General features: G+C 33.0%; 2 protein-coding genes and 1 pseudogene across 2 annotated transcripts; 1 reads left to right on the forward strand and 2 right to left on the reverse strand.

The window, feature by feature from the left end:
- Positions 1 to 2,116: 2,116 nt before the first annotated feature.
- Positions 2,117 to 3,500, reverse strand: LOC125812267 (protein FAR1-RELATED SEQUENCE 5-like; annotated as a pseudogene).
- A 160-nt stretch (positions 3,501 to 3,660) lies between these two features.
- Positions 3,661 to 4,805, reverse strand: LOC125812268 (protein FAR1-RELATED SEQUENCE 5-like). Its single transcript, XM_049491782.1, has 2 exons — positions 3,771 to 4,805; positions 3,661 to 3,669 (listed from the first exon to the last, which is right to left on the reverse strand). Exons 1-2 carry the CDS (start codon positions 4,803 to 4,805, stop codon positions 3,661 to 3,663), a joined length of 1,044 nt encoding a protein of 347 aa, XP_049347739.1.
- Positions 4,806 to 6,446: 1,641 nt separating this feature from the next.
- On the forward strand, positions 6,447 to 7,810 carry LOC125812160 (F-box/kelch-repeat protein At3g18720-like). The gene is made up of 2 exons (XM_049491650.1): positions 6,447 to 6,552; positions 6,645 to 7,810. Exons 1-2 carry the CDS (start codon positions 6,447 to 6,449, stop codon positions 7,808 to 7,810), a joined length of 1,272 nt encoding a protein of 423 aa, XP_049347607.1.
- Positions 7,811 to 8,703: the final 893 nt, after the last annotated feature.

The following is an 8,703-nucleotide window of genomic DNA, read 5'->3' on the forward strand; positions in this document are numbered from 1 at the left end:
GAGTTTAAGTTTTGTGCACTGTCAGTGTAGTAAATTTCTACACCATCATGTAATTTTAATTTCTCCCTAATCTTTTTTTAAGAAATATAAAATTAAAATTAACTTTTTTTTCTCTCTCCTAGAAATTAAAATCCTGTCTTTATCCCTCTAAAATAGCTGATATTCAGCGGCAGTTACTCCTTCTTATACGCATTTGACCTACTTCCTCTTTATGCTTTTTTTTTCAATCTGCATATCACATTTGACCTACTTCCTCTTTATGTTTTCTTCCGATCTGCATATCTTGATATTCCAATTTTGTTTGTTTATTCGTACTCATGGAGGGTTATGATTTTGTTTTTATTTTATCATTTTTCACTCTAATTAACTAATGGTTATTTTATTGATTAGTATAAAGAAAGCATTTGCAGGTGAATTTGCAGAATCAAAGTGTCAAATTCAATAACCTATTTTGCTATGTGAGTACAGTAGATCTATGTTAGTGAAACTATTCTCTCTTTATTAATAATTTAATTTTAGAATTATTATGTGATTAATGTGTCTTATTTGCACAATCAATTTACTCTAATAGAATTTCATTGTTTATGAGTAATTCATTCAATCTTCCTATAGATGATGGTGCTCTTCATACCATTTATGTGGGCATAATTTATCAATACCCTGATCTAACAATAGATGGGAAGAGAAAATAGAATTAAGTTACTAATCCTATTTCTCTGTAATGCTTTCAACTTTAAGAGACATAATTTACCTAAATTATTTTTGGACAGATTGATCATATTCTGAATTAATTTTATTGTTATGAATGAGTTACTGATTCTCTTTCTGTAAATTTTCACGTAAGGAGTCTATTGAGTTTTGTTTTTTGGTTGGTTGGTGGCTCATGGAACATGATTTATCGATGCTCATGGAGCATATTTTTTCATCATCCCCGAGTGGCGTCAGAACACCAACAAGCTCCTCGAAAAGCCTTGCAGAAATACTTGCATTTGTGAACCCCTTTAGTTCTCAATATTGGGAATAATTGTGTTCTGTTCCACAGTGAGTTGAGCTCTCATGAACCATACTAATCAGCCAAATGAGCTAAGATCATTCATGTCGTCTGCTTTGACACGACTAGCAGGGATATGAAGATCAATAAAGCTATAGTCGTTCTGCTTCTGTATGCACGCCAAGGTAACCTCTTCTTTCCCATTGTTTCTGAACCAAGTCATCCGAAGATGCTCCTTCTAGCTCCTGCTGAGACATATTTCTATCTTCACAATGATCGATAACGATGCATATACAACTCCTCTTGTCCACCCCAAGCAACATATATACTATATGGGGTAAAAGGAATGGAAAATGCTTCGAAAAGAAAAGAGAGACGCTTTATAGTAAATGTATTTCACAATTTGTACTATTGTATGAAATTTAAGTTTCATTCTATGTATGACAAACTTGTTGGACTTGTTAGAATCTAAATTCTAATATAAGTTCAGATTCATGTATATCATTCTAATACTATTTATCAATAAAAATTTATCGAATAAGTGATTTTAATTATATTTATGATCTTTGACATATATATATCTCAAGTTTTACATCTTTGAAACTAAGCAATGAAGAGGAAACTCATAGACTCATGATGCTATTAACAGCTGGTTGGGGAGGAGGATGAGGTAAAAAGTTCAACCACATCTGGAGCATCATATAAGTTTGCATATCGTAAAGGAACAAGTTTTCTACACCACCAGAAAACTATTTGTATATAATTGTATTATGGCATAGCTAGTTTTTATTAAGGTTTTCGACAACACATGTTATAACATCAGCTATTTTTAGAGTAAAATTTGTTGATTTGTAGAGGAATCTTACATTTTACGCTCATTTTCGAATGATATAAAGTGCATCTATTTTCACACGTAACAAAAAATATAATTGATTTGACCCAAAAATAGAGGACAAACTGCAATACAAGCATATAATTTTATCCCATATACATGTCAAAATAAACAATGAAAGTACTATTCAAAAGTTAAAAATTTCAAAGAAAACTAATAAACTAAAATCTAAATAACTGCTTCCTCTTATTTCCTATATTCTCAAAGCTCCAAATCCTTCATCTTCTTACTCACTAACTAGGATGGTGTTGCTGGAATGGAGTTGAAGCTGCTTTCATCAACTCCTGAAAGGAAGAGTTATAATTCATCAACACACACTTTAGCATGTACATAATATATAAACGATAGAATAAAAAATGAATAGTTCTTACCGTAAATGATGTGGCATAAGCACAATCAGTGTTCTCAATAAATCCTTGATAATATTCTGGATATCGTTGAAACTGCTGACAAATTAAATGATAAAATTTGAAAGAATTCTGTTAGTTGAAGAAGAAGGTATATGAAAAGTAAGCCAACTGACATAAGCTAGTATACAAAAAATTACCATTGAATGAGCCTCGTTAGATATTGTTGTACCATTCTGCTCGACTTCGACATTATAATTTGAACTGCACATAAAATGTTAGAAGTTATAACAACAATAACTCGCAATAGAAATAATATTTATTGTGTAAAGTGAAATTACCTTGTTTCCTTTCTCTTAAATTTCATACTTTTCGTTTGCCTTTTTTGCTTCTGAGAAGTAACTTTTTTGGTCTTTTGAGTAACTTCCAAAGCACCTTTCATTCTCAAAGATCTTGGACGCCCTTTAGTTGCCGCTACTGGAGGGTCAAGCAGAGTAGTATCTTGACTTTGTTCACATGATATTATTTCACAATATTTTTCACTACCTGGACCACCTGATACAACACAATCTTCCTCTGATTCATAAGGAAGTTCATCAAGTTCTTCACACAATCGCAATAATCTTTGATGTGCAAATTGATAATGTTTTTCAGACTTTGTAGCTCGTTCAGATAGCCCAATAGAATGTATCATAATGTTATTAAACCATAAGGTAGAAGATTTCAAATTTTTTGTTTCATTTGGTGGATCATTAGCTCTTTCTTTGGTTGCATTTCTACTCTATCGATCTAATAAATAATATGTCGGAAGTGAGTGAATCTGCTTCTTTATAAATACCATTAGTACATGTCTACATAGAATTCCCATGAACTCAAATTTGTGGCATGAACAAACAGCTCTTTTCAATGCAAGATCCAAACTAACGATGTATGTCGGCTTTTGTCGTTGAAGTTAATGCACTTTATAGATGTTTCTTCCGTCCTTAACCTCAATCTTTTCAGAGATAAATTTTTGAGATTGAATTAGTTCTTCTTGAAAAATCTGAAATATCTTTCTTGTATATTCCTTCGCCACTTCATCCTCCATAGGATACAAAGTTTTCAAGATAGGCCTTGAATGTTTTGTCTTGTAATCCTTCTCTCTTACTTTATCATATCTAGCGTCAATAGCCTTATCATATTGCACCACAAGTATACTCATTGGAGTACTAGAATTCAAATAATCTTTAAAAAATTTGTTCATACTCTCACTTCTTTGACTTGTTGACATGCCTGCACAAAAAGTAGTACGCACATATGCTGGTATCCATTTTTCACGAATTGCATATATTCTCTGCAACCAACTATTTTCTCCTAAATTATACATCTCCATTATTTCTATCCACATTGTTTCAAATTCCTCAGGAGTGGTTGTACCATGAATACACCAACTAAACTTGCTACTAAAATCAACATACTGATGATAAACATGACTTAAATATTCTGGAATCTTCTTTGTTATGTGCCACATACAAAAATGGTGTTTAGTGTTAGGAAATACTGTTGCAACTGCATTTGTTATGGCAGAATCTTGATCTGTTATGATTGTATGAGGCGCAACTCCGAACATTGCCTCTTGCCAAGTACGAAGTAACCACTCAAAAGTGTCTTGAGTTTCATCCCAAAGTAGAGCACAACCAAACAAAATAGACTGATAATGATTGTTAACTCCAGTAAATGGAACAAAAGGCATCTTATATTTATTTGTCAGATATGTAGGATCAAAAACAACTACTTTCCCAAAATTCTTATAAGCAATCCTAGATCTAGCATCAACCCAAAAACAATTAGCTAAATGACCATCTACATCCATTTGAATTGCATAAAAGAAACCTGGATTTTCAGATTGACGCCTTTGGAAATATTGTAGCATTAATTGTGCATCTCCTTTTTCAAGATTTTTTTGTCTTCTAGTTTGCAAATAATTCTGGATATCTTGACTTGTTAAATTCAGTCGATCTATACCCCCAGCTTGATTCATCAACACTGATGCTATTTTACTTGGACGAACTCCAGAGTTATCAAGTAAATCAATAAGATTCTTTTGGGCATCAGATTTTTTTCTTTTTGATCGCAAGAATTTTTGACTATTTGGAGATGCAAGTTCATGATTGTGCTTAGCAACAAGCATACAAACAACCCAATTACCTTCTTCTTTCTTTGACATATATAACAACACTTTGCATCCTTCTCTGGTTTCATCTCGTGGTTTATTACTTTCTAAATTTTTCTTTGAACGAAATCCTTGCTTTGAACAGACAAACTCTTGACCAATTATTGACTTATCTTTTCTTGACTTAGTCATACGACCTCGACGTACACTAAAACCGCTACGATGAGCATATTCGAGATAAAATTTAAATGAATCATCAAGTGACTGAAACTCCTTACCGATATAGGGGTCTCTCGAATTTCCAACTCCTATTTCGGAAACAATCTGTCTTGTTTCTTCCCTATCACTTTCTTCTAATGAAACTTCAACTTCTGTATGTTGCTCATCTAAATTTGAGTTTTCCATTGATGCTGCAAAATACATTTATGAATGTTAGATAACTTAAAATTATGAATATGTCTATTTATTATTCAACACTTCCTTTGGAAAATATATTCAGTAGTGGAAGTTAAACTAATAAAATTTCTTCCCAATAACTTGGTGTAGAACAGAAGAATTAGAGACGATATGACAATACTTTAAATGCAATATTCACCTCTCTCGACGCTATATTCACCTATTTTTGGTACATTGAGTTATTTTGCTAATGAAGATTTGTTCAAAAGGAGTTTTTTCATGCTTATAAACAAGAAAATATAAGAAATTTGTTCTCGCGACATACCGTTGAGTAGAAGAAGCTTGTCAAGTTTTAGAATGTTTGAAGTTCTAAAAATTATTTCTTACTAGGTTCAGAAAGTATGATGTTTGAAGAATTACATGAGCGATGATCTTAAGGGAAAACCTACGATAAACCTAATTATTGTATTAATCTTGGAAAGAAAATAATTTAATTACGGAATTATATTTGGTTAGAATCCAAATAGGACTCAACTATTGATATTCTTCTTCTTCTCTTTTTAGTAAATGGTTGATATTATTTTCTTTTCTTTTTTATAATTATAATATTTTATTAAAGTAAGTTACCTGATGGTGTAGAAATTTACTACACTGACAGTGCACAAAACTTAATCTCAATATGTAATAGGAATCCTAATAAAAGTCAAAAAGTGCTTTATTTTTGTTTTTGTTTTTGGCTAAACATATATATGTTTGACATGAGCAAGGAATTAAAAAAAACATACGTTTCCCTAAAGCTAGTTGTACTGGGAAACAACTAGTATATGAATTGAGTTATTATATAAAGAGAGGGATGTATGAATTGGGTTGTTACTTCTGAATAAAGCAAGTCATACTATTCATCAATGTCATCTGTCAGGGCTCAAGAGATGGACAAAAAATATTTGTCATCAATCACTTCCAATGAACAAATTGATGTTAACAAGAAGGGCAGATATTGCTTGGCTCGTTGGGACGATTGGGGTTTTTGCATTGACGGGGTGGAATGTTTTGTTTGGCACTTCAAATGTCATACCAAAATCATGCTCCCTTATTTCCATCACTACGATTACTGGATAACAGAGGTGCTCAAGTGTGTTGTTTCCCCTTCAACACATGAATATTTTTCCTACCACGATGAATATTTATGCAACGTCTCCCTATTCTTTCGCGAAGAACCGTATTGTCTAATTTGTGGTCCTCCTTATTATAAAAAGTGGGTAAAGGTAAAACTTTATGATTATAGCAGGTTGGTCGACGCAGTCACATTTTGTAACGGTGAGAAAATATGCACTCTGTTCCAGGAAGGGAAACTAGGCATAATACAAATGATCCCCGAAATAACTACTTCTACTTGTCTGTCTCCTTTTACATTCAGGGCACCAACAGATGTCTCTGCTGTATATCGAAACAGACACTTGGTTTCGTGGCAAGATCAATTATTTCTAGTTCAACGAAAAGTCGGATCACCTTCCATCTTTGAGGTTTGGGAGGCCGATTTTGAAACTAAACAATTCAACAGAGTATTCAATTTGGACGGATTTATTATTTTTCTAAGTGGACAATTCTCTGCTGCAACTTCTTCATCTCTACCTCAAGAAAATAACAATGTCTATTTCACACAGTGCAATGATCACCGCACTTTATATGCCTTCCACGTTGGCGATCAAAGCTTGTCAACCACTAAACAATTTCGTATTTGTAGTTCTCACAATTCGTTTCCTCTATTCGACAGGTAATAATTTAGATACTTGTTTAATTTCGTCTTCTACATTAAATATTTGTAAATATTGTTAACATTTGATGTTGATGACTTCTTTAGGTCAGGAAGGGCCAAAATTCAACATAACACTAGTACTGCAGAAGACAAGTTGAAAAAGCGTCCATCCAGTATTAAAAGTAAGCCTGCGCCTGTAGACAGCAACATTTGCATCCGTCTTTCTCTAGATCTTCAAAGTGAAATTTCTCGTTGTCTAATTTCTCAAGAAGCATACATGAGTTTTCGCTTGGTGTGTAAATTATGGAGATCTGTTGCTCCTCCATTACGTTGGAAAGTGGTTGTTGATGGTGATGCAGCTCCTTCTTATGATCAAGACTCCATGTGGCTTCTATCTCTAAACCGAAAGGATGGTTTGTGCACCTTCTATAATCCCTTTAGAAATTTCAACTGTTATATGAGCAACAACGATTTAGTAGGCTGTGAAATTCGGTATGCAAAAGATGGATGGCTTCTTGTGTCTAAGGGAAAGTCTTTCTTCTTACTTGAGCCTTCGCCTTCTCGGAAGCAAATCATTCATCTCCCACAAAAAAGATACGACTATTTATGTGACATTATGTCATTCTCAGCTTCTCCAACTAATTCTTCTGGGTGGGTAATCTTTGGTATAGCTTTATTAAATGTGTTTCAAGTTAGGATTTCATATTTGAGACAAGGGGATGATAGATGGACTTGTATCACAAGGGACAGTGAGATGCCATTCCTACTTTCATCTTCTAGTCCGGTCTACTTTGGTGAAGAATTTTGTGTCATAGGCCAACACGGTGATGTTGGTGTATTTGGCTTTAAAGACGGAACCCCTTACTGGGTTATCCATAAACTTTTTCAACAATATTCACCTCGTATTTATGATGCTTGCCGTTTGTTTTTAGTTCAACAGGATCAAAATGTGCTACATTCCGTGGTTGTGACACCACAACATGATGTTCATGTTTATGAACTAGACTTTGGAAGCAACATAATAGTCAAATTAGTAAAAGAAGTCAAAAATTGGCTTTTTTTCACTAGCGAAGCCTCATCGGTTGCTGTTTGTGGCATGAACGTAAATGTGGATAATGCAGTTTTCTTCCCCACTTTCAACACTTGTAACGACTATACTTACTACTCTTTGGAAGATGTAGCATTCAAAGTATTGAAAGACAATTGTACGGATAAAACGTATCAGAAAGAGCTTTTAAATTGTGTTTGGATCCGCTGTGAACTGAGAGGGAATTGATCTTTCTATTCTCTGTCTCGCTGTATTTCTTATGTATTGTAGTAGTTTTCTTTCTTTTTTATTGAAGTTAATTAAAATTTAATAAAATATTATATTTTATTTATGAATATAAATAATTATAAAATTTATATATATAATTTCTACGTTCTCTTTGTTTATTTTTGCGATTCTTTTTAGTACAATCAAAACCAAACCAAATAGTGTCGGTTTTCAAAATTCAAAAGAAACATAACCAAATCAAATCAAATATCTATTTTCTTAATCGGTGTGATTCGGGTTGCGATTCAATTTAATTTTTTAACTAAAACCACGAACAACCCGACATCTATACATGGTACATATTCTCTTGACCGATACACATCTCAAAACCTCATATGAGATATATATATTTACAAAGAGATAAAATAATCAAATACTATCATTCTCAAAGCCATTTCGTTGTTCCTTACTTCTTAATTAGTGATCAAATACACCACAACATATAATATTCAAATCATCCTACGAGCAATACGCTACTAACAACCCTCGCAAATGTTCATCAAAACAATCACTTTCTTAGAAAATTTGTTGTAAAAACATGAACATCTAAGAAATTAAAATTCTAGCTAGAGAGATGCTGATGATGTTGGTGAATAATACAAGAAACAGCCGCCGTAATGATGGTCATAGTAATGTAGCTCAAGTCATCAAATATGGCTGAGAATCTCATCTCTTGCAATTCCCATAGTGTTGTTATGAATTGCTTCACTCCATCAATAACCACCATCAAATAGTACCACATCTTCATCAATCTTTTATTACTAGTATATACTAGAATTACTACTATAGCTAGAAAACACAGGCTTAATTAGGCTTCTACTACATTTTTTTCTTTATAGAGTTGAAACAAAAAG

The sequence above is a fragment of the Solanum verrucosum genome, unplaced genomic scaffold, assembly GCF_900185275.1.
Source record: "Solanum verrucosum unplaced genomic scaffold, falcon-dt-bn FXZP01000115.1, whole genome shotgun sequence".
NCBI lineage: Eukaryota > Viridiplantae > Streptophyta > Magnoliopsida > Solanales > Solanaceae > Solanum > Solanum verrucosum.